Source organism: Podarcis filfolensis, assembly GCF_964270895.1.
Source record: "Podarcis filfolensis genome assembly, chromosome: 4".
Classification (NCBI taxonomy): domain Eukaryota; kingdom Metazoa; phylum Chordata; class Lepidosauria; order Squamata; family Lacertidae; genus Podarcis; species Podarcis filfolensis.
The window spans coordinates 83,536,324-83,564,190 of NC_139607.1; the positions used below are offsets into that span (position 1 = coordinate 83,536,324).

A 27,867-nucleotide genomic window follows, 5' to 3' on the forward strand; every position below is an offset into this window, starting at 1 on the left:
CTATTCATATATCCGAACTTTGAGCAGAACCTGCCTATTCTATTCATAACTTATGTAGCACCACCATTGTTATCTCCTTGTGTTTATTTCAGCTTCTTAGTGCCACTAGAGACCCCTTATTTTCTTGGTGATCAGTAACATTTTTACCATCGCCATGCACTAAGAATGAAGGTTTACTATCTTTTCCCCGCTTGTTTTCTTATCGTCGGTGTGGTAGCGGCCATGTAGCAAGTGAAGATGCAAGAAAATCTTCTACAGCATCTCACATCTACGAGTCATTATGTGTTAATTCTTAAAGGTACATCATTAATTTCTTTAAACATGAAAATATGGTCTTTTTCATCAACATTTACAGAAATTGTAGCCACCTGTGTTAGAATCTATACTACCTCTCTGTCTAAAAAGGAATTTTGGCCAGTGATTGGATTAATTGAATTTATTCTGTTCCATGTTTCCGTCATACAAGAATATGGTATATAAACTTATTGTTTAATTAGTATGTTATGTTACTTAGTTTGCATAAGGATTATGTTATATCATGTTTGTTTAATTTAGAATATGTACAGCTGATGAAGCCCGGTTGGGCGAAACAAGGTATTATCCCGGAATCGTTGCCATGCCATACCTTCACGTTTTCCATCTGATTCAATATTTACATACAATGAACGTTAGAATCCTCAAAGCAGCAATATGTGGAACATCATAAGATAAGAATACCATATTGTGGTTATTGCCAATATGCCAGTTTAGGAACCGAATGGACTTTATCTCCTGACCATACATTGGACTTTAATTTTCTTGATATATTCTGTTTGCATGATGTGTTGATCTATGGAATTACACTTTCTGTGATGTTCTATGTTGAATTGTGTTTGAAATAGAAGTTACATAGTCAAAAACGGGCTGTTACGTTGTGTGTGTCGTTACCAGGATTGCATTTACGTAACCTAAGGTTTAGTAGTGTTCCACATAAAACCCTGCTGTTAGTTTTGGATCATCTACCTATCACTTAGGTGGTCGTTCCCTTGCCCTTTTAAAAATTGTAGGGTCTCCACACTTTGTGGTTGTTCAGTCGTTTAGTCGTGTCTGACTCTTTGTGACCCCATGGACCAGAGCATGCCAGGCACTCCTGTCTTCCACTGCCTCCCGCAGTTTGGTCAAACTCATGCTGGTAGCTTCAAGAACACTATCCAACCATCTCGTCCTCTGTTGTCCCCTTCTCCTTGTGCCCGCCATCTTTCCCAACATCAGGGTCTTTTCCAGGGAGTCTTCTCTTCTCAAGAGGTGGCCAAAGTATTGGAGCCTCAGCTTCATGATCTGTCCTTCCAGTGAGCACTCAGGGCTGATTTCCTTAAGAATGGACAGGTTTGATCTTCTTGCAGTCCATGGGACTCTCAAGAGTCTCCTCCAGCACCCTAATTCAAAAGCATCAATTCTTCGGCGATCAGCCTTCTTGATGGTCCAGCTCTCACTTCCATACATCATTACTGGGAAAACCATAGCTTTAACGATTTGGACCTTTGTCCTAGTACCGCTTTATTCCATTGACCAAGGCATCTATTGCCAAATACTCTACATATGCACATTTTAACTTTGCAGGCTTACTCGTTGCAAGTACTTTAGGAATCAGAAATGGCAAATGGCTTATCAGGAAAATAAAGAATAAAGACCCGGTTCATGTTTTACTGGACAAGTGTGCCCCTCCCTTTGGTGGGAGAGTGGCCATGTGCCCTTGTCCTTACCATGACTACACAGGGACTTCTTAGGTACTGCTGAATGGATAATTGTTCTGTTTGTATGATTTGTCTCTTCAAATGGTGGTGTAGTGGAGCTACTGCATTAATCAGGTTATTGCATGAAGAGCCACACACGTGAAGTCCTCCTGATAAACATTATACAAGGTACTTGAGGAAAGACAGAAATGCACCAACTCTTCCACTGTAGGAAAATACTACATTTAAATCAGGACTGATGTAATATTTTTAAAGTCGGCCAACATCATTCCTTTCTTTCCCTCTCTCGATTATATTTGCAGAAATGAAATACAAAGATTCAGCAGCTGATAATAATATGAACTCAGCCAGAGAGCAGAAAACCCAACAGTTTTTCCTCTTCTGAATCCAGTCTTCCTGGAAAAGGTCAATGAAAAATGTAATCATTTGATACGGAACAGCCAAAAAACTAGAACACAAAAGGCAATTTTAGCATTCCCACCACCCAGACCACCAAACATACAAATTAACTGCTGGAAAGGAGAACAGTGTGTGGCCTTTGTGAATGCTTTCAGCTTCTCTCCTTGCAAACGTAGCCTCTCTTATCTTGGATTGGAACCCTGGCGTGTTGGCGATTCCTGCTTAGCACAAAAGCTATCCCAGCAGGCAGGGTCTTCAGGTGCAAGACGCACAGCAGAGGCAACTAAATCATCAAAAGTCAGTGTTGTAAATGTAGTCTGGGTCGCAGCAGAAGAAAGTACCTGAGAAGTAGAAGGGGAGGATAATTCAATTCACAGAAATGCAGATCAGTATTTCCATGATTGAAGAACAAGGTTGTAATTATTTTTCCCTGTTTGTAACATTAAAACACACACAGACACCTATTTTACAAGACGGGAGAGGCAGAGAAAGATAGATCTAATTCTAATTTTGAAAGGCAACCCAGTATGTTCACATTTGAGCACAACCCCAAGGTTCTGGAATCTGAAGGACCAGGGTGAAGGGGATCAGACTTTCCCCATTTTGGTCCATTATCATTTCATCAGTCTGCTTTGCCCCACATTCTTCCTTGCTTGAAACTGCCATGTGCAGTTTTCTGTATTTTTCTGTACACAACTGTCCATCAGTCCATCTTATATGCTGAAATATGGGAAGCTGCATCAATACTGGCATTCCGCCAGCTCTTGAAGACATACCAATTTAGACAAGCATTTACTATGTCTGTTTTAATGGATTTAGTTTTATATATTTTAATTATGGATGTTTTAATGTAGTCTTATTTTTCTAACTGGGTTTATTCTTGTTATTTTGCTATTGGCTTTTATTCAGTTGTGAACCACCTTGATATTTCTTCTTCAGATGAAAGACAGTATATTAATTATTTAAATAATAATAATAATAATAATAATAATAATGTATGCACCAATGCATATGCATGCTGATTCAGTGAGAGAGAAGAAAACGGAATCCATGCTGTTGTGTGATCACATCAAGAAATGCCCAAAATAACTGAGAACATTCGGTTGTGTGAGGGAGAAAGCATATGGAAACATTTGTGATTCATGGCTCCCTTTAATAGCTTTTGTGAAAAGCAGATATTTATACATTAATTGCTTCAGTTGATTTGATTTGAAATAACTGTTGATTGATTCTGCTTTTGCTACCCCCCGGTTCTTTAACCGCTTTAATATTTTCACATTGGCCGACATCCAATGATGCCCACTTGCTTGTGCAACAGAAATCTGTTTTACGTAACAGGACTTCTGGTTTCTCTCCTCCTTGTTCCAGTCCCCCATGCACCCACAAAATCTGCTTTGGGTGGTTCCCCAGCCCTCTGGAACATATTTTGGAGGCACACGGAGGTAGAAGAGGAAAGAAGCACCCCATTACATAAGCAGACACCTACTCGTGCCACATTGGATCTCACCTTTTCTAGGTTTCTAACCAAATTCTTCTGAAACTTAATATAATATTTTTATGGTACTATTCATCAAAGTTTGCATTTCTCCCAAACTGTACCATAGCCTTTCTAGCAACTTTGCATTTGATTACTAGCTTTTTTTAAACCACGCAAGTCAGCTGTGGGATATCGATGTTTAAGTCTCCCTTTTCTGCTGTTGTTTTTTTATGCGTTTGCTATTAACAGTGCAATGCAAACACCCTTCACATCAGGCTAGGGCACCTGGGGTTGGTTGGGAGGAGGTGTCCCTCTGCCCAGCCTTGCTGGGTTCTGCCATCTCCTGCTAGACAACTGTAGAGTGACACCAGCATCACTTCACCGCAAGATCTGGCAAGCCTCGGGGAGAACAGGATGCTGGGCTAGAAGGGCCATGTCATGAATGAGCCAGCTCCCAGTGAAGGTTTGCAGCCAGCTCTCAGGGAAGGTTTGCAGACAACTGAAGAAAGCAGCCAGAAACAGAGAGGGTTAACTGCCAGGCAGAATGAGCATCGGCTAGTGCCAACTCCAAAGTGCCAAAGGTCCGTATAGTTAAAGCTATGGTTTTCCCAGTAGTGATGTATGGAAGTGACAGCTGGACCATAAAGAAGGCTGATCGCCGAAGAATTGATGCTTTTGAATTATGGTGCTGGAGGAGACTCTTGAGAGTCCCATGGACTGCAAGAAGATCAAACCTATCCATTCTGAAGGAAATCAGCCCTGAGTGCTCACTGGAAGGACAGATCCTGAAGCTGAGACTCCAATACTTTGGCCACCTCATGAGAAGAGAAGACTCCCTGGAAAAGACCCTGATGTTCGGAAAGATGGAGGGCACAAGGAGAAGGGGACGACAGAGGACGAGATGCTTGGACAGTGTTCTCGAAGCTACCAGCATGAGTTTGACCAAACTGTGGGAGGCAGTGGAAGACAGGAGTGCCTGGCGTGCTCTGGTCCATGGGGTCACGAAGAGTCGGACACGACTAAACAACAACAACAGTGCCAACTCCCCCACTCCTTGGAATGCCGGTTGATAAGGGAATGGCTGAGAGCGGGCTGGAAGCCAGCCAACGCTCTTGGGATTGGCAACCTGGCGCGAACAGAGAAGGAAGCAGTTTGTCAGAACAGGAACAGATTGGAGCTGATCCAATCCCTCCTAAGAATCGGCTAAGGGGAGGGCTGTTAAACCGGAAACAAAGCAAGAGGCGCAAAGTGAGAAAGTTCAATATCTTATGTAACTGGAAGGCATCTTCAGAAGGGTCATCTTGATTGATGATGGCGGAGGCTGTGTTAAGCTCTCCGGAGTTATCTGTTGTTTTGACAATAAATCATCCTTTTTAATCAACTATGCTTACTGTGTGATCAAGCCAGGGACTGGACTCCTGACAGGCCATTGGCCTGGTCCATCAGGCTTTCATATTATTGTGAAGCTCCCCCTTCCACCTACCAAAATGAAGGTGGGAGGAAATGTTGCCAGCAAGTTCTTTACTAGCAGCAGCCAGCAGAGAGCCCCACCATGGAGTTTTCTGGTGGCAGAGCTGAGCAGGTCCAGGAACTGTTGGACTGAGCAGCAGATTGGGCTAGATCATCTTCAATATCATATCCCAAGTATTCTATTTTATTCTAGGATCTGAATACAGGTGGACAGTATTTTCTACTCTAGGCTTTTTTTATTAACAGCTGCTTGGAATTGTATTCCAGTCAAAGAGTGCTATTGTGTATTTTAAAAATCAACAGCTATTTAGCATAGAGCCATCTCAAGGCAGAAGACACAATATCACAAAACTACTAACAATTCTGCTTGATATTGAAAATTACCCGAACATCTTACCGCAGCAGGCTTCTCTCCAAACTCTCCTGGTTTCCCCAGAGCAACTGCAACATGGTGACAATCATCTAGCCGTGTTTCCTAGATGGCAAAAGGGGGAAAAGCATACCGAATAACTACCAACACCAATAGCAAGCAAATGTAGGAGAGCAAAAGATTAGATAGTGCGGACAGGAAAAACTGCCTACATTTCCCCATTGTTGCTCCATGTTTCAGGAAGTCCGGTGATGTGACAGCCTAGGTAAATTAACCTGTTGGCCTGTCAACCCTCTTATGTAACACTTCCTGTTCCATGTGCGCAATATTGCAAAGGTGGATCTGCTCTAGAGCATATTTGCAGCAAGTAATATTAAGGAGGGGGTGCAGAACCTCCTGTCTAGGGGCAAAATCCACTCCACCAGGCCCTCTATCCACAGAAATGAGGATTTTGGTAGCTGCAAATTTGTCAAGCGGTGCTGAAAAAAGTCACAGCTGTTAATGCATTGTCTTCTACACAACCACAGAAGAGTAGCCTACCCTTTGGTTACCCTTTAACCCTCTTCCACCCCATCATTTGGATTGTCTTTTTTCTTATTTTAAAGGAAACAGAAAACAAAGAAAACAGCAATGGAGCCATTAGTTGTCAGCGCATGACCTACTGGGGGTCCTAACTCACCAGCTTGAAGACCAGTGCTTTGACAATTTCTACTCTGTTCGCTGTGGGTGGTAAAAAAAGAAGTCTCTTTTTTACCTACTATACTTGATCCCATCCTCCCCCCCATTTCATACATTATCAAAGCAGAAACTGAGTTCCCTAAAGTGAAGTTAAGAGGTTATTTCTCAGTGACTTAATATTAACATCATTTCCCATTTCGAAAAGCAAACACAGGAGTCTAAATGTTAGTTACTGCCACTACTGGCATGAGGTCTCCCCAGACTGCAGACGTTAAAAGCTTTACGGGTGCTCCAACTGGGTGCATTATAAGGTTGTGCGGCATTGCTAGAGGACAAAGCGGGTTTTTTCCTTCTTCTCTGGAAACACCAGCAAATTTCTTTATGAGAGTTCAACAAAGCAACAGCACAATCGCTCCTGAAAGCCATGGGCAAATCTGGCCATTACAGGGAAAACGTGAATGTAGTTTTGATTGCTCCTTGAGACACAGCACAAATACCAAGCGGGGGGGGGGGGAGAGGCTTTGGTGGGTGGAGAGGGTGGTACCAAAAAATGCACACAAAAATCTCCCTGAGGGATGAATTTCTGCCTCGAGTCCGCCCTCTGCCCTTAAAATCAATCAGGCACAACCAATGGTCTCCCCCAGGCCAATGTATTTTCGAGGGGACCCAGAAACACTGTCCATGCAACCGACTGTCAGGAGCTCAGCCTACACTCGAGTAGGACCCTGGCAGAGACACATGCCCGACTGGCATGTTCCCTCCCTCCTGGTCGATCGTTCGGGAGCTTCATAAGCTTTCTTCAGCCCGTACTTCACAGCGACCGATGCCAACCGACACCAGCACACTTAGGGATCTGCACAGTCTGCGCACCTTGCATGAAAGACCTCAGCAACTCAGCATTTTGGCTAATCTACTTTATTTACATATAAACACACACGGAGCACTGCAACATGGCTCCCTCTCTCTCTAGCATCAGACAGCAAAGAGAAGGAACAAAGGACAACAGTCGCACTTCACAGAACACAGTAACACAAACATCCTGTCACCGTTACTTCCCACTCTGTGGAGTCAAAACATATACAGTCATGTGAAAGACAACAATCCTACGACTGCAATCATAGATCAGGAATTCCAACACCGACTAGGCAAGCTCCTTTTCTTCTCCTACCCCTGCACCCTCACAAATAGGGATCCCAAGAAAGCAGGGGCTCACCAGTAGGCAATTTAAGTGTTACACCAACATCTTATGGTATTTCAAGACAGTATATCGTATAACTTTAGGGAGACGTTTGTAGGTTGCAGCCTCACCTCAAAACTCCATTCCTTCTCTTCTTCGCCATCCAAGAGCATAACTGTCTCCTTATACGTTTTCCCCACTTCCAGTTGCAGTGGGGATACATTAAACTCAATCCTCTGAAGGTCAAAACCTATCCCGACACCAATGGCTTTTATAAAGCTCTCTTTTAGCGCCTAAAAGTAAAAAAAAAATCAAAATAAAAATGCAGGTGGTCAACCCGTGTAATAATAATAATAATAATAATTTATTATTTATTATTTATACCCCGCCCATCTGGCTGAGTTTCCCCAGCCACTCTGGGCGGCTCCCAATCAAGTGTTAAAAACAGTACAGCGTGTATGGTTAAGAGTAGTATCCCAATCACTATATGTAGAGTGGCTTTATGAATCTCCGCCTAGTAGGAACCACAAGACTCTATATTGTGTGTCCCCCCACTTACATTTAAAATTCTTCCACGCCTATACATGATTAAACCAGAGCCAAATCCCGGGTCTTTTTTTCTGCCTGTTATGTACAGAGAATTTCCATGGTTATATCTTGCGAGTACAATTGGCAGGAATAAGCCTGGGACAACACAGAAGCCTTCTTGCAGAGACCCGAGTTGCCAAAATGCCCACTGCATTAATAAGAACTGGTCACGAAACCTGAAGGTTTTAGCTGATCATTCAATTAATTGATTATCTGTTTATTCTTCCTACAAGTAACTCAAAGTGGCTTATATATGGCTCTTGGGCAGTCTCCCACCCTAGCATCTTCCTTGTTTAGCTTTAGTGGAATTGTGCCATCAAGCCATTCTCTATGCTTAATGAATGATTTAACTGATCAAATGTTATTCTTATTATTTATTACCTGCCCTTCACCATAAAAAAAAATTGTTTCTTCTCTACCACAGGGAATCGTCAGTTCCGTTGCTACGCCCGATGGTGGCCTTTTGTCCATCTACTGTATTTATTTTTCCCCATTTGAACTATAAAATTTTGATTTTCTCAAGTCAAAATAAGAGGACCCCTAAATGTTTTTTAAGGAAAAAAAGCACTGCCTCTCCCCATACAAACTGTCCCAGACTCTTCATGTGAGGGCTGGAGGGTGGCAACACGATAATGGGCCTTTTCTGCAGTGGCTCCCCATTTGTGGAATGCTCTCCCCAGGGAGGTTCGCCGGGTGCCTTGATTATGGACCATAAAGAAAGCTGATCGCCGAAGAATTGATGCTTTTGAATTCTGGTGCTGGAGGAGACTCTTGAGAGTCCCATGGACTGCAAGAAGATCAAACCTATCCATTCTGAAGGAAATCAGCCCTGAGTGCTCACTGGAAGGACAGATCCTGAAGCTGAGGCTCCAATACTTTGGCCACCTCATGAGAAGAGAAGACTCCCTGGAAAAGACCCTGATGTTGGGAAAGATGGAGGGCACAAGGAGAAGGGGACGACAGAGGACAAGATGGTTGGACAGTTTTCTCGAAGCCATCAGCATGAGTTTGACCAAACTGGCATGCCTGGCGTGTTCTGGTCCATAGGTCACGAAGAGTTGGACACGACTAAACGACAACATGTTAGTCGCCAGGTGAAAACGTTCTTCTTCAACCAGACCTGATTAATATTCTACTGCCTTTTAAATGTGTCAATGGGAAGGTGTGTGTGTGTGTTATTGTTTTGTTGTCTTGTTCTACTTATTTACTTGTTTTCATCCTGTATTTTATTCTGTGAACCGCCCTGAGACTTTATGATGGACGGCGGTATATAAACCCAATAAATAAATAAGAAGAAGAAGTAATAAATAAAACGGGTTATATGACATCGGAATGGAACCCCAGCCAGAAACCTCAATACATGTGCCTTTTTTGGGACAAGAACAGTTTGGGGAATCCACCTGCCCATGAATTGTTTGGCAGGGAGATGAGAGGGGAAATGCTTCAATGTTGTACAAAGCAAATAATTGAAGAATTATTCCTGTCTACAGGAAGAAATGTTGGTTCTGTTATAACATTAAGAGAGACTGTATCCATTCATGGTGCGAGTGTGCAAGGGTGAAGCAATATTGGAGGACGGTGCTAATAGTTATAAATGAAAAATTTAAGGAGATAATAACTGAATATTTTCTATTATGTCTCCCAAACTATATGAATCCCCCCCACAAGAATTGCAAATAAATCTAGACTCAAGATACTGTATAATTTAACCCTGACAAGGATTGTGAATGCTAAAACTTGAAGAAAAATATAAGCTGGGTTTGGAAATGAAGTAATTAGAAAAATAAGGGAAGAAATGCCAATTATTACATTAACAATCACGTTAAAGAAGTGGAGGGATACAGAGGAAAATGGGAAGACTGGAAATTAGCAGAGCAATATATAAGAAAGGAGGAATAATGGAAGATGGAGGGAATTCATATTCTCTTATTTAATATTTAATGTAATAATGAGAATTTTAAAAGAGCAGATTAATGAATTATAAAATATTTACTATTTACTGACAGTTTAATAAGTGGGTATTTGTATGAATAATGTTTGTGTCTTCATGTATGATATATATGTGTTATGCCCATTATTGTGAAAAATATTGTATGAAACTAATGTAGTTGATGAAGAAATTTAATAAAGTTAATTAAAAAAAATTTTAAAAAAAGAAATACATATGAAAACACACATTTTATCATAAAATAGTATTTTAGCTTGGTGAACACATTTCTAAATGTTTTTCATCCTAAAATACTACTTTCGATGCACTTTGGTACATTTTTTAAAGTTGAGATCTGTAATTTAAAATTAGGAGGTGTGTGAAATCTGAAATATAAATGTAATCCATAGATGTGTTGGAAGTAGTGAAAAATATGTCACCCCACTAATTAAATATATTTTAGGAGATGGTACATAAAGACTGATTGTTAATGATAGCAGCAAATATTGAAATGGTGTATGAAATATGATTATAGTGCATTATAGTATTTAAGATTTGTATTGTGCATTCTATGTTATATATTAACATTATGGCATTTTGTACATTTGATACATTTAAATACAATTGTTTTACAAAATGCAGGCCAAACAAAACCCTCCTCCGATTCTTCGTTGTAGGCTTTCAAAGCAAATATATAAACGATTTAATAAAAGTTATTCCAAACAAAGCCACTCAAATATTTGAAGAGGGGCTGTGTTGACTGGATTACGGATAAACGGTTAAAAATAAAAATGGTCAGTTACCCAGTGCCTATGAAACATATCCAACTGAAGCCATTCGCCGTTCATGGACTTGATTGCTCTCCACTCTTCCTCTGTAAACTGCCGCTTCATAATTCGAAAGAAGTCCGGAATTGAACCGCTCCCTGCAATTAGAAAGCAAAATGACTGGGGGGGAAAGGATTGTTAGGGACTCTGGGGATTATTCTGAACCAGACGATTGGTTCATTTAGCTCAGTACAGTGGTACCTCGGGTTAAGAACTTAATTCGTTCCGGAGGTCCATTCTTAACCTGAAACTGTTCTTAACCTGAGGTACTGAAGGAAGGTGAGGACAGGTGACCCCACCTAGGCCCGAAGTCACCCCCCAACCAGGCCTCAAAACTGTCCAAAATTCCTTTTGTCTTCTAAAAATCCACAGCTACAGCTTTTCTGTGGATTCTCACAAGATGCTGGTACATATGCAAAATGTTATTCTTTTATCAGCACGAGAAGGCTTCAAAAGGCTAATGAATAGGCTCTGTCATTGCCAAGAATACTCAGGCCTGAGAACTGACTTTTATCTCACTCTAGTTGCAACATCTTTGGACATGCTGAACCACAAGGCTCCTCGACCCACCCACCCTTTTCTGGGAAGAGTCCACAATAGTCCCAAGACAGCTTTCTGTTCATGCTCAGAGGAACTCATGGGGCAGGACTCCTGAGGGAGGAGAAAGGGGAGGGAACTAGAAGGGGAATATATACTCTGTGCATATGACTGTGAACTCGTGCATGCTTTTTGTGAGTTATCACACTTGCTCCTTCTACCAGTTCATGGATGGTAGAAATAAAGCCTTTTCTCCGAACTATTCCTTGAGTGTCTGTTGACTCCCATTTTCCCTTTCCCGGGCGCAATATTTTTGTCACCCGAGGGCAAAGCCTCATAAGGCTACAGTACCATTTTAGCTAATTGGGCCTCCCGCTGCCGCCGCGCAATTTCTGTTCTCATCCTGAAGCAAAGTTCTTAACCCAAGGTACTATTTCTGGGTTAGTGGAGTCTGTAACCTGAAGCGTCTGTAACCTGAAGCATCTGTAAAACAAGGTACCACTGTACTGTCTACACAGAGTGGCAGTAGCTCTCCAGGATATTGGAAAGGGAGACTGTCCCAGCCCTGTCTAGAGATGGCAGGGATCTGGAACAAATTTATATGATATTTGAAAGACAACTGCAAGCCATTATCATCATTAGCAGGCTTATCTGAAAATTTGTAAGATGGAATTGCTACCTATTCCGGCTGAGTAATATAATATTTTAGGTAATGATATAACAAGGATAGGAAATGTAAAGTGAAATGTAAAGATGAAAAGTTTAATTTTGTAAACCATCAGACAGGAGTGAAAGAAGTTGTTAGGCTCAGTTGAGCCAAAGAGATAAAATAAGAGGGTACGATGTTACATAATGTGATTATATGTAAAACCAACAAAAACCATTTATATATATATATAAAATAGAGATGGTGGAGATGGAACCTTCTGTGCTCTGTCCCTCTCTGGCAGCTCATTGTGTCTCCACGGAGACTGAGGAGAAAAAGACAATTTAAGCCAACCGTGGCTGCCCTAATGCTGCTAGATTTCAAATCCCAACAGCCCCCCAGCCAGCAAAGCCGACCACCAAAGATGATAGGAGTTGTAATCAAGGGGTAGGCAACCTAAGGCCCAGGGGCCGGATGCGGCCCATTCGCCGTATCAATCCAGCCTGCGGACGGTCCAGGAATCAGCATGTTTTTACATGAGTAGAATGTGTCCTTTTATTTAAAATGTATCTCTGGGTTATTTGTGGGGCCTGCCTGGTGTTTTTACATGAGTAGAACGTGTGCTTTCATTTGATATGCATCTCTGGGTTATTTCTGGGGCATAGGAATTCGTTCATTCCCCCCCCCCAAAAAAAAATATAGTCCGAACCCCATCATGGTCTGAGGGATGGTGGACCGGCCCACAGCTGAAAAAGGTTGCTGACCTCTGTTGTAATCTAATAACATCTGAAAACTCACAGGTTTCCGACCCTTGCCTTAGGTGAGGAGTTGCAAATTCAGGCAAGGGCAACATCAAACATACTAAAGGAATGGGGCAATTCAGGGTATTACACATATGGTTAATTGCACGTTAATCTGGAGAGCCAAGGTCAGTGAGGATGGAATTTTCTACTGAAGCCAGAACTCGTCCTGCTGAGGATTATGGATATACAGTTAGAAAAGGACTATGGAACTTTGTTACAATATATGATTACGGCTGTGAGACTTTTATATGCACAAGATGGAAGGGCTTGTTATTAGCAACAAAGGAAGAACGGATGAACTTAGCAGAGACGGCAAAATTGACACATTCAATTAGAGAAAAGTAATTGTTAACGTTTGTTAAAATTGGAAACCTCTCATGGAGTTTTTGCATGAAAAAGAAAAAAAGAAAAAAAAGAAAAAAGGTATAATGATATTTGGATTAAATGATTAAAAAAAAGAAAAAAGGAATAATGATATTAGGATTAGGTGATTGAAGATGTTTGTCTGCAGAAATTGGCTTTGTTGGCCAATTTGGATTGGACAAAGAGAGAGACAGAAGGTCATCGTTTAGATATAGAGGACAAATGAAGGATTTTAAATTCTTTATTTTCTGAATTTTATTTTTCTATCTCTTTTAACTTCTTTTCTACTCTTTTTTCTTTTTCTTTATCTTTTTCTACTCCTTTGTTCCCCCTTTTTGTTTTTTTAACAGAATTTAGATCAAAGTCTTAGTTCAGATAAAAATTGGAAAAGAAATTTGATATTAACCTTTGAATTTTTCTCTAGAAACCCTAATAAAACTTATTTTTTAAAAAAGGGATTGTGAGAATGGTTTTTAAAAAATTAATGAATTGCTGGTGCACCCTATCTAGATCAGTGAGGGGTTTTAACCCTTTGCCTGGTGCTGTGGTCTAATTCTGTGAATGGTGTTTTGAAATGTTTAGTTCTGAAATGTTGCACTATAATACAGTGTACAAATGTTCAACTGACCCTCATTTATATTTCCAGCGGCATTTTTTAACCTTAAGTGCTGCATTCAAACACACTTGGCTATGCCTGTTTCAAGTGGGACAGGAAGAGAGACAGGAGGTCATATTTTAAAGGCACAAATTGATATATAATGCTTTTTCATCCAAGTTGAGACACTTTTAACTGAGAGCTGCAAACCGGGGGGGCGGGGGGCGGGGAGGACAACAAAGGCAACTTCTTGGAAGGGCTGCAGTGAATGTATTTAAGTGAAAAGCATTTAAGAAGCCTTGATCTCAGCTAAAAAGCGCTTTCCGTACAAGGATAAATAAAAAGGCCAATAGCCGTAAGGTCAAGTGATTTCCCACAAGATCACAGGATGACACATATTCAAAGGGGAATTTATTGCTGATGACATTGTCACCTTTCTTATCCCTAAAAGCCAAAAGATTTCAATAAAGTGTTTCCCTTTCACATAGAAGGCTAAGGCTATCAGCAGTTCTTTTTCCCCTTCAGAAAATAAAATAGCAATTTGGAAGAGGGATGGCTGCCGATGATAATCCATCCTACTTCAACCAGCAAAATACGTTTCACGTGTTCCAAATTTCAGTTTAAGGCTTGAGGGGAAAAGTCTTTTGATAAGCAGTTGTGGGACAAAATAAAGTCACAGGTGTGTACATACCACAGGAAACAAACCTCCTCAGCCCACTTTCTGCTCTATTTAGTACAGTGCTGGATTTACATATAAGCTAAACATATAGTTATAGTTACATATAAGCTAAACATATAGTTTAGGGCCCCACTCTCTTGCCCCCCCCAAACTTGATGTACATTTCCAAAATATAAGATTAAAAACAAATAAAATAAAACCTATATACAGCAACAGTGTTTTATGTTGTATAGGCTCCTATTTGTTATGTGCAATTGGCTTTAGAAACCTATTAGGTCCATAAATTACCATATACCTCGGAGTAAGAACTTAATTCGTCCTGGAGGTCTGTTCTTAACCTGAAACTGTTCTTAACCTGAGGTACCACTTTAGCTAATGGGGCCTCCCGCTGCCGCCGCGCCGCCGGATCACGATTTCTGTTCTCATCCTGAAGCAAAGTTCTTGACCGGAGGTACTATTTCTGGGTTAGCGGAGTCTGTAACCTGAAGCGTATGTAACCTGAAGCATCTGTAACCCAAGGTACCACTGTATATTCAGCACACAAAAAACAGTGACAATTTGTTGACACAGGACAGCTGGGCATATAAAGGGCTCAATTACCTAGCTTAGGGCCTCATCAAACCTATATCCGGCCCTGATTCAGTATGTCTGTTTCTTCCAAATTAGACATGCACTCTCCTGGGCAGTGTGTATGGAGGTCTAGGGCTGCCCAGGCAAGAAGACCCCCTCTTGGCCTCACTGATGTGGTCCAAAGGAAATCAGAACAATACATCTGGCACCAGCTTGGCTGTAGGAGTTGCTGAGAGGGGAGGCATAAGGTGCCATCCAACTGCCTTAGGGATTCCACTCTGGATTTGTGTAGGGTTTAGCCTTTTCTTCTCCTGAAGATATCCCACAAGGCAGAAATTGAGGATCAGAGTTTTCCTCCTCCTAGATGGGCTACCTTCCCAGGTTGACAGGCCCCATCTGCCTCTCACTTTCTTCTACAGCACGTGCAGAAACCGTCTTATTGACCCATTATTGATCTCGTCTGCTCAATCCACTGGAGAACCTTCACAGGTGCCAGAGAAGGGCACAGAGACACTTTTGGGAACCACAATGGCAGCTCCTGGACTAGATAGCCTCCTCGATTCTATGATAATGTATGCAAACCATGAATATGATGGAACATATTTCTAGACCACACTTCCTCTTGGGTCGCAACCACACAAACAAGTTCAGCCAGTAATAAAAACATTCAAAATGTGGATTTAGCTACACCATTTAGCATCATCATATGATGATGTCAGGCTTCAGGGAATTGTCTCATCGCCCTCCTTTGACAGTAAATAAGCAGAACAAAGAGAAAGGAGTCTCTTACCAGTTAGAAATTTTAATGATCACAGCAAGAGAACAAATAATCCATTTCTAGGAATGAAGGTGCTCCCAGTTAAGGGTTCTACCCACTTCCTCCATAGTCTTGTAACCTGATCTCACAACCACTGTGCTTTCTGTGCTGCCACCTTATCTGTTCTTCTTGACCTCGAGCTGAGTGGATGAACGCTTTCAAGTGACAGTGAGTCTGTTAACTCTCTCCCAGTTCTTCTCCTCCTAGCTGTTCCCCATCCAGTACTTCCCAGCTTCTGCCTTCTGAACTATGTCCCTCTGCAAACCACTGTTCCAAATCTATACTGTCCTCCTGCTCCTGGGTAGATTCAGGATCCTGAGGTTTCCACCTTTCCTCCTCAGTGCAGCCCTCCTCAGCACAGTCCCTGACAGATGATGATGGCAGTATATAACAAGAGATGTTTTACAGAGCAGCAAAGAAAAGTAAAATAAAATCACTGTAAAAATCAGTCATTTCATTTCACAAATGTGAAAGAAAAATGTTGGAAACAGTTGCTGTGAAAATCTAATTTTAGGAAGTATTCAGAAAGAATTTATTTTGGGTCCAGTACTTCTACAACAGAACTTTTGTGCTCTCTTGTTGTCTAGGTAAAGTGTTTGAAGTAAAATGTGTGGAATGAGGTGGACAGAGAAGCAAACAGGAAAGCCGGAATCTTTAGAAATTCACCAGAGAATTCTCAAGGCAATAGTACACTAAATTAAAATGAATCCATGCTTCCCAATGCATTGAGGTAGCTGGCAAAAATAAATAAAACTAAATAAGAGAAATGAAGATGGAGGCATAATATCAGTTTACTGGAGAAATCACCAAAAGACATATACTCATTAAGCAAGGCCTTGTAGATTTCTGGTTTTAGCTTACAAAGCTAAGCATACTGGGAAATTATTAGCAAGCTCATTATCTGGAAAAAAGACATCTCTCTCCTTTTTTAAAAAAATAACAGCAATTACAATCCTACCAACTGCATTTAAAGAGAGGGGAATTTAAAAAGCCAACTTCAGAAGCAACCTTTTCCTTTGGAAGGCCAAGTTCTTACCATCTTGCCTTGCTAATGTATCTGATTAACTATATAATACCATGAAATTTTGTAAAAGATTAGAACTTGCAGCAGAAACATGTACCTCTCCAGATGCTGCCTGACTCCAACTCCCATCAACCCCAGTGAGCATGGCCAATGGTCAGGAATAGTGGGAGATGGAGTCCAGCAACATCTAGAAGACCACAGGTTCTCCAAAAGTTCTGCCATCATCTGTTTGAAAGTAAGGATATTGACAATTTTGGCAGATCTTTACATTACAAATGTGATAGATTTTCTTGGAAACAGGATGAGAATATTGCAAATATTAATACTGGATGCATAAAAGCTGACTCCTTTTGGAAGCAAAATGGTCCAGGCCCATAATTATTATTCAAAGCTTTACTAGCTAGAACCTCTTCAAAAACAAGTACAAAACAATCAACGATACAGCCGGATAATTCCATAAGGCATATGCATATCCAAGCATAGGTTCTTCATATATATATATATATATATATATATATATATATATATATATATATATAATGTAATTATGATCAGAGTAAAAATCAAATCTCTGTTTCTCCCATAACTTCTTTCTTTTGTTATCTGTGGCGTCCAGAGAGAGACTAACAGGCAACTTCCTTCAAAATGGAGATTTGCAATTGAATACCTTAATCACATGATCTAAGGTTAAACACCCATGTGTAAACCAGCAGAGAACAGCAACAGTTAATGGTCAATCCAACTAAAGCTCAGAGAGAGCTGTCTTGTAGCTTAGTATATACTAAAATGGAATTTTCCAATGTTAAACCCTTTCAGCAATAAACAATCGTTCTCCTTTTCAGTGTGCACTTAAACAATTATACTTCACAGAGAACAAGACTAGATTTCTCTGCCATATTTATCTCCAGAGAAAGCAGTGTTTAAACAAAGGAAGATATCCCAAAAATGTGCTTCCTCAAAGCGAGGAATGTCCATTAGGGGCTATTTCAGTATTTCTCAAAGAGTGGCCTGAGACCCACAGGTGGGACTCAGCACCACAGCCTGCCCCTCTGCCCTGCCCCCTAGTGCCAAAATTCTGAACTGCATTCTTTTATAGAGGCAACAGAGTGGGGGGAGGGAGGGCAACTTCCTAAGAATAATAAATGCTTTATTTTAATTTCAAATAAAACTTATAAAAAGCTAACACATTTATCTTTGGAGGGTTTTTTTTTAAAAAAAAACATATTTATCTGTTATCCTGCAGGTTAGATACAGACTTCTGGGTCACAAAAACCTAGGCATGAGGTACCTATTTATAAAATGGGATGAAGTGACAGAAAAAAAATCTTTTCAGCAACTGTGCTGCTAAATATCTCATTAGCAACATAAACGTAATTAATGTTTTATCTGTTATGAATAGATTAAAAAAGCTGTTGTGCAGCTCATACTCCTTATGTTCATAACTGAAAGCAACAATTTCTTATCTCCCCTCAAACAGAAAAGCAACGAACGCTTTTTTTCTTATGTGGGGTGGGGGAATAAGTCAAATATTATCACCATCCAGGGCACTAAATAAAGGCTTTAGATCTCTGAAACGGAGGAATCCTAGGCACATGTACCTGGGAGCAAGACCCAGTGAAACAGCAGAACTTAACTTTCAAGTATTCATGCCCGGGATTTGTCTGGGAAGAGAATAATTGGCTGCTAGAATCTTCATGTCTAATTTCCTTCTGAATGAATCGTATCTGAACTTCGCTCCCTCTCTAGAGTGTTCATTTCAGGGAGCAGACAATCCAGCTTTGCGTCAGCAGTTGTAAAATTAGTTTTAACTTATTTTTAATTGATTTCCCCTGGCAAGGGATAGATGATAACTGTTAACTGACGGGGTAGGATAAGCCCTGAGGACGGATGATAACATTAATGTTAATGACGGCTAAAAATGTTAGGGGGAAAGTGAAGAGTATTTTGAAGGCACCGAGAGAGGGGTGTGCGGTTTCTGGTTTGCTCTAGGCCCACATTTCAGAAGCACATCTTAAAAAAACACACACCACAAAAGGTATCTATGTCTCAGGTACTTAGAAAAGGAAATACCATCCACAGCGTTCCAAGTATCAGTTCTTACTGTGCAGCCATGAATTCTATAAATCACTGCAGAACCTGTCAGCACATTATCCTTACAGGTAGGGTGGTATTCATGAGCAGCTTTGAGAAGCAATAGGGCATGACACTGCTATTTCCCCCCTCCCTTTTGACAGGTTTCCTGCAGTATTTCCAAGTGCATGACAGGCAGAAATTCATCAGGCATAGATTTTCACTACTGCATTCCTATCTTCCCAATGGCAGCCAAGGGGACGCTTGAGCCTGAGTTTAACTCTTTCTCTACTTTACTCCCATTTTTTTTTATTAAAAAAGCTACAACACATCTCTGCATGGCATCAGTGGAGGCCTCCCTTGAAATCTATACGGTAAAGCACTTTAAGCTCCACTGATGAACAAAAAAACCCCAACTAAGTTCAGCTGAATATTATCAGGATAACAAGCACTAGCCCGAAACTTTCCATCATGCCACACTTCACAGCTAAAAATAATATTCTGTATGCCCTGCCACTCACAGAAAATAAACTTAATGCAATTATTCCCATAAATGAACGCAAAAAACCAACAACCTGGAAACGTTGTCATGCTGTGACTAAAGAGTTCACCATACTCCAGTTAGACCTCTGATGGAATATGCTGGTGGGATCATGATGCAAAATAAAATAATATAAAATAAAAAAGCAGCAGTAGCAATAGGAAGTAAAATGCTTTAATTGCACCGAAGAGGGACTTACGGAACAATCCTATCTGGCAAGATGGATGGGTTAGGATCCAGCTGGGGTTATACAGATGAAACTCCCTCATCCTTGGCTGGTATATCTCTTATCCTGGCTCAGCCAGGACTTAGCTAGCTGAGCTGAGGCCAGAAGATCTTCAATCTTCAGCCCAGTGTAAGCATTGAAAAGGGGGGGGGGTTGCAGCGGGGGCGAGACCATGGCACGGGGGACTTAGGCTGGATCCTAAATCTGATTCAGCTGAGTCATATGACCTGGCAACCTGGTATGAATTAAGCTGGCAAAAAGGGTGGTGTATCTCAAACACAATATTGAAGGCTTTCTTCCTCCCTGCCACGCTTAGGCAGGCTCATGCAGCTGTAGCCTCACTGCTGATCGGAATTTGGCTCTGGTTTATCTTTACTCCAGCTTAATTTACACTGGCTTGCATGACGCCAGCTTCCTGTGCTCCTTAGGCAAGGCTATTACAACAGTAGCATGCTAGATAAGCAAGCAGTTTAGAGCTGAGTCGAAATTTCTTTCACTCTCTCTCCCCTAGGAAAATACTTTCTGCTTCCATTATCAGCTTTTTCACAGCAGAACCTTGAAAAGCCCATTAATCAAAAAGTGAATGGAAATGGCAGCATGCATATTATACAGATGCAGATAACTCTTCTCTGTACGGAGCAACATTTAAGCACCGGAAAGCCATTTACATTATTTTCTCCATGTTAGTTACTTTTAAGTTGCGTTGGTCTCAATGGAGGCAAGCAGCCCCCGTGCTCAACTCTCGCCACAATTTAGAGGACTCAAATAGTGCTTGGGACGTGCAGTTGCTTGTGCAACAGAAATCCACAGGGCCTCCAGCTCACCTAACCTTGCAGAGCAGATTTTGAGGTTACCAAAGGCAGCCCCTCCGACAGCACGTAACAGTAATCTGGCAGAGACTGGGACATTCAAGGTGACGCTGGAAGTTGATGGCCGCAGACCATTCAGGAAAAATCTCTGCACCATCTTAGCCTGCCTTTTAGAATGCAGTTAAAGCTTATCTTTCCTGGTGGTCTTCCGTACCTGCTGATTTTTAAACATTATGAAGTGGCTCTTACTTTAGACCAGTGTTTCCCAAACTTGGGTCTCCAGCTGTTTTGGTACTACAACTCCCATCATCCCTAGCTAGCAGGACCAGTGGTCATGGATGATGGGAATTGTAGTTCAAAAACACTGGAGACCCAAGTTTGGGAAATACTGCTTTAGACGGTTTCACCCAAAAAAGTTTACTTTTAATGAATTTTTAGGTTCCTGATTCGATTTCTTATGACTAGGCACTAGATTATCACCAGTCTCCACAGGAGCTTCCCAGCACTCTGTAAATAAAAAGCGGTTATTGAGTGTTGGCGAGGCATCGAGAACAGTATAGAATCACTGGGAAAGTAGAATGTCGTATACTTCTCCACCCCACCCACCACCAAAAAGAGATAAAGATAAAACAAAGTAATTAAGGAGCCTAGTCTGAAGAACAGATCTCCACTACAAAAATACCTGCTCTATACCAGTTAGATTATCATGGTTTGCCCCAAAGAATCCTGGGAACTGTAGTGTAGCAAAGGTGCTGAGAATTTCCTGTTAAGAGATGTCTGTTCGTTCTCTGACAGAGATACAGCTCTTATAGAAGAGAAAATGGATTGGTTATTATAGCGTTATTTGGAGGCCAAAATGGTTTTCACATACGAGCCTCCCCTTTTCAATGTGGCGGTTTAAATGTTGCAGATGGCTTCATCGGCAAGTGCTTAATGTTTTGGATTCTGAATATCGGAACAGATGGAAAGATTTTCCACAGATCAATAGTGCCACCCTGTGGCTGCTCTTAAGATAAAGAAAAATACAAATCCCTTGTAACTCTAGTTTTTGGAACATAAAGCCTCTTTCCTTTCTGGAAGGAAAAGCACACATACACACCCTTCCACAGAATTGGCGGGTTTCAGCCCAGCTTTTCGTTTTCCAAAGAATCATATTGGTATAGTTTGGTTGTTTGTTTACATGAATTGCTTAGCCCAAGGCAGGGTAAATACAACTGTATTATAAGAACTTTAAGAACTTGGTGCTTGGTACTTTTCACTGCCATTTCTTTCCCCCCCCCCCCTCATCTGTCGTGTCTTTTTAGATTATAAACCTGTTGCTAGGGACCATCTTAGTACTGATATTTGCCACACCCCAGCTTTTTCAGCTCAAAGGTGAGGTAGAAATACCTTAAATGGGCAAATAAATACTGTTAGGGACTAAACCCTAGAAATTATAAATGGCAGGATTTTGAATATTTGGAGTACTGAAGGGAAAATTGCAGTCAAGTGGAAAAACACAAGCTAAGCTTCTGTTCCAAGCTAGGGCCTCACCTAGGTTAGAGGTATTAACGTGACAAAAAGTGTTGATGGCCCATCTGAGAGGAATACTGGGCCTAGGCAGACAGAGGTTGCCATGGTGATGGGGTGTGCGTTTGAGGTGACAAGAAAAGAGTGTTTTTAGAGCAAGGTGTGCTGGGAAGAGGAAGGGGGAGAACAAAGACTGGGATCCATCTTGGGCAGGCTGGCTGGGAGAGATGCCTTTGACTCCATGGCTGTGGGGGACCAGCCCCTCTTGAAATGACCATGCTGTAAGACAGGCATCCCGAAACTCAGCCCTCCAGCTGTTTTGGGACTACAACTCCCATTATCCCTAGCTAACAGGACCAGTGGTCAAGGATGATGGGAACTGTAGTCCCAAAGCAGCTGGAGGGGTGGAGTTTGGGGATGCCTCCTGTAAGGTCTGGACTTCCTCCACATAGACTGAAGGTGTGAATATGTGAATAAATCATATTTCTTAAAGCTTCGACATTTCCACCACGTCTTCAATTCTCCAAAGCAGCACAAACCCTGGGTGTGCGCCTGGAACCCACTGCGGGTGGCACCCAACTTCTGTAACAATATGTACATGCATACATTCAATAAAAACATGTCAAACAAAATTAGAAACATGCCAAAGGTCTCTTTGGCATGTCTAAGTGTTGAATGGTCTCTTTAAATTTGAAGGTTCATTATTGTTCCACAAGATGTGTATTTCTTTAAGGGCCAGAGCAAATAACATGACCTAGTTTTACTGTGCTATACTGTGCTATACTGTGAAGCAGTATAGCAGGTGCTGTTAAGTTGTGTTAATTAAGCTGTGTCAGCAATTGGGTATAGTACATAAAGAGCAGCACCTAGCTCTCTCAGTACCCTGGTGGTTGGGTTGGTGGATGGGTCATGCTTATTGATATATTATAATTAATGTAAAAGGAGTTTCTGTTTGTGTTATTAAAACCTAGCTAAAGTTATTTTGTGTTCCTTGTCATGTGTGGTCTCCCCAGTAAGCTCTCTGCAGAGCAACTAATCTGCAAATAGCCAACACTAAGAAGGGCTGGGTAAGATTCCCTCCTGAAACCTTGGACAGCAACTGCCACACAGTGTTGTGGGCAATATTGAGCCAGATGAACTGATCGTCTGGCTTGGTATATAAGTCAGCTTCCTGCATTCCTAAGATTGGAACAATTCAGCCAATGGCAGTCAGAGACTGTGAACGAAGGAAAGCTCAGCCAATCGCTGGCAGCTCAAAAATTCCTCTACAGTGTGTGTTGCAATAAATGAGCAAAGTGGCTTCTCTTTCCTGTCCTAGGACACTGTAGATTATTAATTTTTTTAAGAGTGACTATAGTACACTTACCTGGCATGCTCGTCTTCGTAACGTCAATGCCAGCTTGACAGTTGGGCTCGGCGGCAAGAACAGCATAATTCCCTTGATGGGAGACATTAAAGCTGAAGCTAGAATGGGCACTGCTTAAGCCATTTGCAAGGACAGGTTTGCCTTTTGAAGTCCTTTGTAACTTTATTTCATTCCAAGGAATCTTCAGCTTCTCTGCAATTAATTTTCTTATCAGCAGCCGGCCAGCCTATGAGGCAAAATGAACAAATAATGCACAGCAAGTAACTGTTCTGTGTAAAGGGGGGGGGGAATATATTAAGATACCATTTGCCTTCAAAAATGTTTTGACAGTTCATTATAGAGCACAGCTATGCTTTATATGCTTTTAAAAACAGAATTAAAACACAACTTTGGTAATCTTCATAGAACTCTAGTCCAATGGTTTCCATTAATTTGATTCTGAATTGATTTTAGAATGATTTGATTTTAGAATGTATTTCAATTAATTGATTGTGATTTTATGTAAACTGTGTTATTTTTACTGTTGTTAGCTGCTCTGAGCCCAGCTTCGGCTGGGGAGGGCAGGATATAAATAAATTATTATTATTATTATTATTATTATTATTATTATTATTATTATTACAAGTTGGGCCAAATATTACAGCTACTTTATAATATAATAATAGAATATAGAATAGAATAGAACAGAACAGAATAATGCACACACAAATATACATTTGAGGGGTCTTAATATATCTATATATCTATATATCTATACACACACACACACACACACACACACACACACACACACAGTGGTACCTCGGGTTAAGTACTTAATTTGTTCCGGAGGTCTGTTCTTAACCTGAAACTGTTCTTAACCTGAAGCACCACTTTAGCTAATGGGGCCTCCTGCTGCCGCCACGCCGCTGGAGCACGATTTCTGTTCTCATCCTGAAGCAAAGTTCTTAACCCAAGGTACTATTTCTGGGTTAGTGGAGTCTGTAACCTGAAGCGTCTGTAACCCGAGGTACCACTGTGTGTGTGTGTGTGTGTGTGTGTGTACACACACACACACACACACACACACACACACACACATTCCACTCTTCCTGCAAGAAAGACGGAAACAGGGGCTGCCCTACTTTATACTCACAGCAACCCTGAGAAACATTGGCTTAAACCCATGTTTCTCTCATCCGTCCTATACCCTCCAACCCAGCCCCCATATGCCTCGGCCTACAACTCCATCAGCCATGCTGACAGTGAATGATGGAAATATCTAGAGAGAACCAGGTTGGGGAAGCTGCTCTAATTAATACACTGAAATAGAATGGTAGCAATGATGGAACTTACTGTCTATACACATGAACAGGAGAAACCAATGGCTGGTCCTTAGTTTGTCAGGAAATGGTTCACTTTTATTACATTTTCAAATGATGCATTTAATGAGGAACTCATAGGCATTGCTCTCTATGATTTAGCAGTGAGTTTGCACTCCACACACCCCTCCCAGGGCTATTTTTATGATTTAGAAAAGTATTAGAAAGATTGCACTCGTATATTATCCGCTGAGCACCAGCACCACCTATAGCACAGGAGATAATACAAGCAGCAAACAGAAATCCCATTTTCACATCTGCCTACAGAGCTGATTAGAATGGATCATACCACACAGTTCTGCAGTGACTCAAGCCGATTTACATTTCATTTATTTTAAAACGTCGGCTGGAACTAGACGTTACAGAGCATGCATGGATGCCACCGAAGAGCCTGGCATCTACGTCTCCTCCTCCTTTCAACTCTTTTATTCCGTTACATAAGAAAGTTATAAAACGACCAGGAGACATTACCATTGTAGGGGCAGTTCTGGGAGGAGAGGAGCTAAATGAAAGCTGGTCCCAGCCAAGATTAGGCTCACCTGGAGCCATAATTATATATCTCTAGGCAAAAACTTTCTCTTATAACCAGGCCTTTGGCCTTTAATTGGTATGGCCTTTTAGAAGTGGGTGGGGTGTTTTTAATGTATTTCTATTTCCTCTTGATTTTAATATACCTTTGTGGGAGGGTTTGTCTGTCTGTTTGGTTGGTGGGTTGTAAGTTGCTTTGTGCTGCCCCGGGCAGGATAAATTGACCATCAAATTTAATTTAAAAAATAAAAATGATGATGGAAAGAGATCATAGACTCATAGAGTTGGAAGAGACCACAAGGGCCATCGAGTCCATGGTTAGTTTCTTCTGCATCCTTTTGATATAGCCAAGTGGGAGGTGGCAACTGGGAAAGGGCTAGAGAAACTTAAGGGCTGAATGTGGCCCTCCAGGGATCTATCTGGCCCTCAGAATGCTCTCCAGGCCACATCTCTTTCCCCAGGCCAAAGCCCTCACTGGGCTTGCTTAGTACCCTCCTTGAGTATTTTTGCCAGGCTGGACTGTGTCCTTGAACTCTGATATTCGCTCCTGCTTGTCTGGACGGAGGATACAGAGAGGAGTGTTTCAGTTTTTGTAGAAACTAGCAAGCTGGATAGCTCAGTCAGTAGAGCATGAGACTCCATCTCAGGGTTGTGGGTTCCAGCCCCACGTGGGGCAAAAGATTCCTGTGTTGAAAGGGCTTGGACTAGATGGTCCCTTCCAACTCTATGATCTCTTTTATGTGCGAAGGCAAAATTAAGCATTCTTTGCTCTTCCAGCATCTGCTTCTGGCCCTGACCAGCACTGATTTCGGCCCCCAGAAAGCTGCTTATAAGCGAATGTGGCCCTTGGGGCTGAAAACAGTTCCCAACCCCTGCTCTAGAGAGTGGCAATAGACAACAGAGGACCCACCATCCAGTCATTTTCATTTTGCAAGTATTCAAGATCAAAAGCAGGCTAAAAGAACCCTCCATTTAAGGAAACTCAATGAAGGCCCAAACGCCCAATACCCTGGAGCCAACGCTATGCTGATGGGGCAGTTTGGCACTGAGATCCAGCGCCGAGGGCCTCCTGGCGGTTCCCTCATTGCGAGAAGTGAGGTTACAGGGAACCAGGCAGAGGGCCTTCTTGGTAGTGGCGCCCGCCCTGTGGAACGCCCTCCCTTCAGATGTGAAGTAAATAAGCAGCTATCTTATCTTTAAAAGACATCTGAAGGCAGCCCTGTTTAGGGAAGTTTTTAATATTTAATGCTGTATTGTTTTTAACACTCGATTGGGAGCTGCCCAGAGTGGCTGGGGAAACTGAGCCAGATGGGTGGGGTGTAAATAAAAAACTATTATTATTATTACAGCAGTTATCAGCATAGGGGACTGGGCAGACTCTATTGGTTCAATGCATCTCTCACTTGCAAAAGTCTTTGTCTAGAAGCACCACCTTTATGCTAAAATAACAACTAAGAGATGAGAGATATTCATCTCAGCAAAGTATATCTTAAAATAAGAGAATATACCACTGCAGCCTTGGCATCGCGACGGAAGACAAACTGTTCGACGCGCTCTCTTTCTTCTGGCTGTATGAGGCACATGGACAGCAACCAGTCCTCACGGCGGGGGACCCAGGTGCCATAGGAAAATGCCCAACGTACTCTCTCCATAGCAAGACGCTCCAAGGAAGCCACAGCACACCGGAACATATGTTTTAAACCGTCAGCCTGAGGGGTACACACGTGGCGGAATGGGGAGAGAAATGGGAGGCTGACAGAACTCTTGGGCCAGTGAGTTCTGGGTTCAAATCCCTACTCAAGTTAGGCTGTTGCGTGAATGACCATCTTTCAGTCTCTCGCAGGGTTGTTGTCAATGCAAAATGGATTAAGCCCCTCTCCATGTGAGGTCATTGAAGGAAGGGGCAGGATCAGAATCATATAAATAGAACGATGCTCTGTCTTTACTCCAGCGTAAACAAACGCCTCCTCTGCCCAGACCGCAATTCTGCAAGCCCCATTCAATTTAGTGGGGCTTACCTCCAATCAGGTGTGTTTAGGATTAGGGTTATATACTACTGTACTGAGGAAAGGGAATAAAGGATTTAAATGCAAATGCATCCCAAAAGTCTTCTCTCAAGGACTGGATTTCAAGTGGGACCCCTTGCAGTTTTCAAAACCTGCTCCTCTTGGCATTACTTAGAGACGATGCAGCTGACAGTGGGCCAAAATGTACACGAATAGACAAATTGTTTCCCTTCTTTTGCTAGCAATCTAGGCAGGGTTTTTTTTAAGGAGAGGGGAGAATGCGTTGCTCTCCTGTGGAGAAATAGCGCTGCTGCTGCTTCCAGGAGGGAACGGGGCTGGCTGGACTCGAACATCCGAAGTGCTGGGCACTGAGCGTAGAGATGCTCTAGCCTATGGCTGCAATTCTTAAACCCACTTACCTGGAAGTAAGCCTCGCCGAATTCAACGGGGCTTCCTTCAGAGTATAGGCGTGGTTTAGGATTGCACCCAAAACTTTTTAAGCCAGGAGACTCCAAGGCTGCAGGAAGCCCCGCTGGACTCAACGGGACTTGCTTCCGAGTAATCAGGCGAAGCAGTCCGCGCTGCAGAACTGCAGCAGCAAAACTTCAGGGGCAATGGAGCAATAAAGTGCAAGCTCCGCAGTGCGCGTGGCTCACTCTCTCTTCTGCTTTGATGAAGGTTCGAAAAAGAGGAGGAGGGAGGGAGGTTAGAGAGGGAGAGGAAACGCAGCAGCCAATCGGGAGCCAAACGCAAAACACGGCAGACCAATCA

General features: G+C 41.9%; 1 protein-coding gene across 1 annotated transcript; it reads right to left on the minus strand.

Annotated features, from left to right (window-relative positions):
• Window positions 1-421: 421 nt before the first annotated feature.
• Window positions 422-27,756, minus strand: AASDHPPT (aminoadipate-semialdehyde dehydrogenase-phosphopantetheinyl transferase). Its single transcript, XM_083609289.1, has 6 exons — window positions 26,599-27,756; window positions 23,202-23,427; window positions 10,623-10,744; window positions 7,436-7,597; window positions 5,477-5,554; window positions 422-2,473 (listed from the first exon to the last, which is right to left on the minus strand). Exons 1-6 carry the CDS (start codon window positions 26,779-26,781, stop codon window positions 2,315-2,317), a joined length of 930 nt encoding a protein of 309 aa, XP_083465415.1. The 5' UTR covers window positions 26,782-27,756; the 3' UTR covers window positions 422-2,314.
• Between the last annotated feature and the right edge of the window lie 111 nt (window positions 27,757-27,867).

What these genes read in the sequence shown, in the direction of transcription:
- AASDHPPT (XM_083609289.1), bottom strand. Translation starts at nt 26,781, where the DNA reads ATGTTCCGGTGTGCTGTGGCTTCCTTGGAGCGTCTTGCTATGGAGAGA. An exon ending in TACGAAGACGAGCATGCCAG is followed by an intron (nt 10,745 to 23,201) that starts GTAAGTGTACTA and finishes TTCTAATTGCAG; the next exon opens with GGAGCGGTTCAATTCCGGAC. An exon ending in TTGGAGAGAAGCCTGCTGCG is followed by an intron (nt 2,474 to 5,476) that starts GTAAGATGTTCG and finishes TCTACTTCTCAG; the next exon opens with GTACTTTCTTCTGCTGCGAC.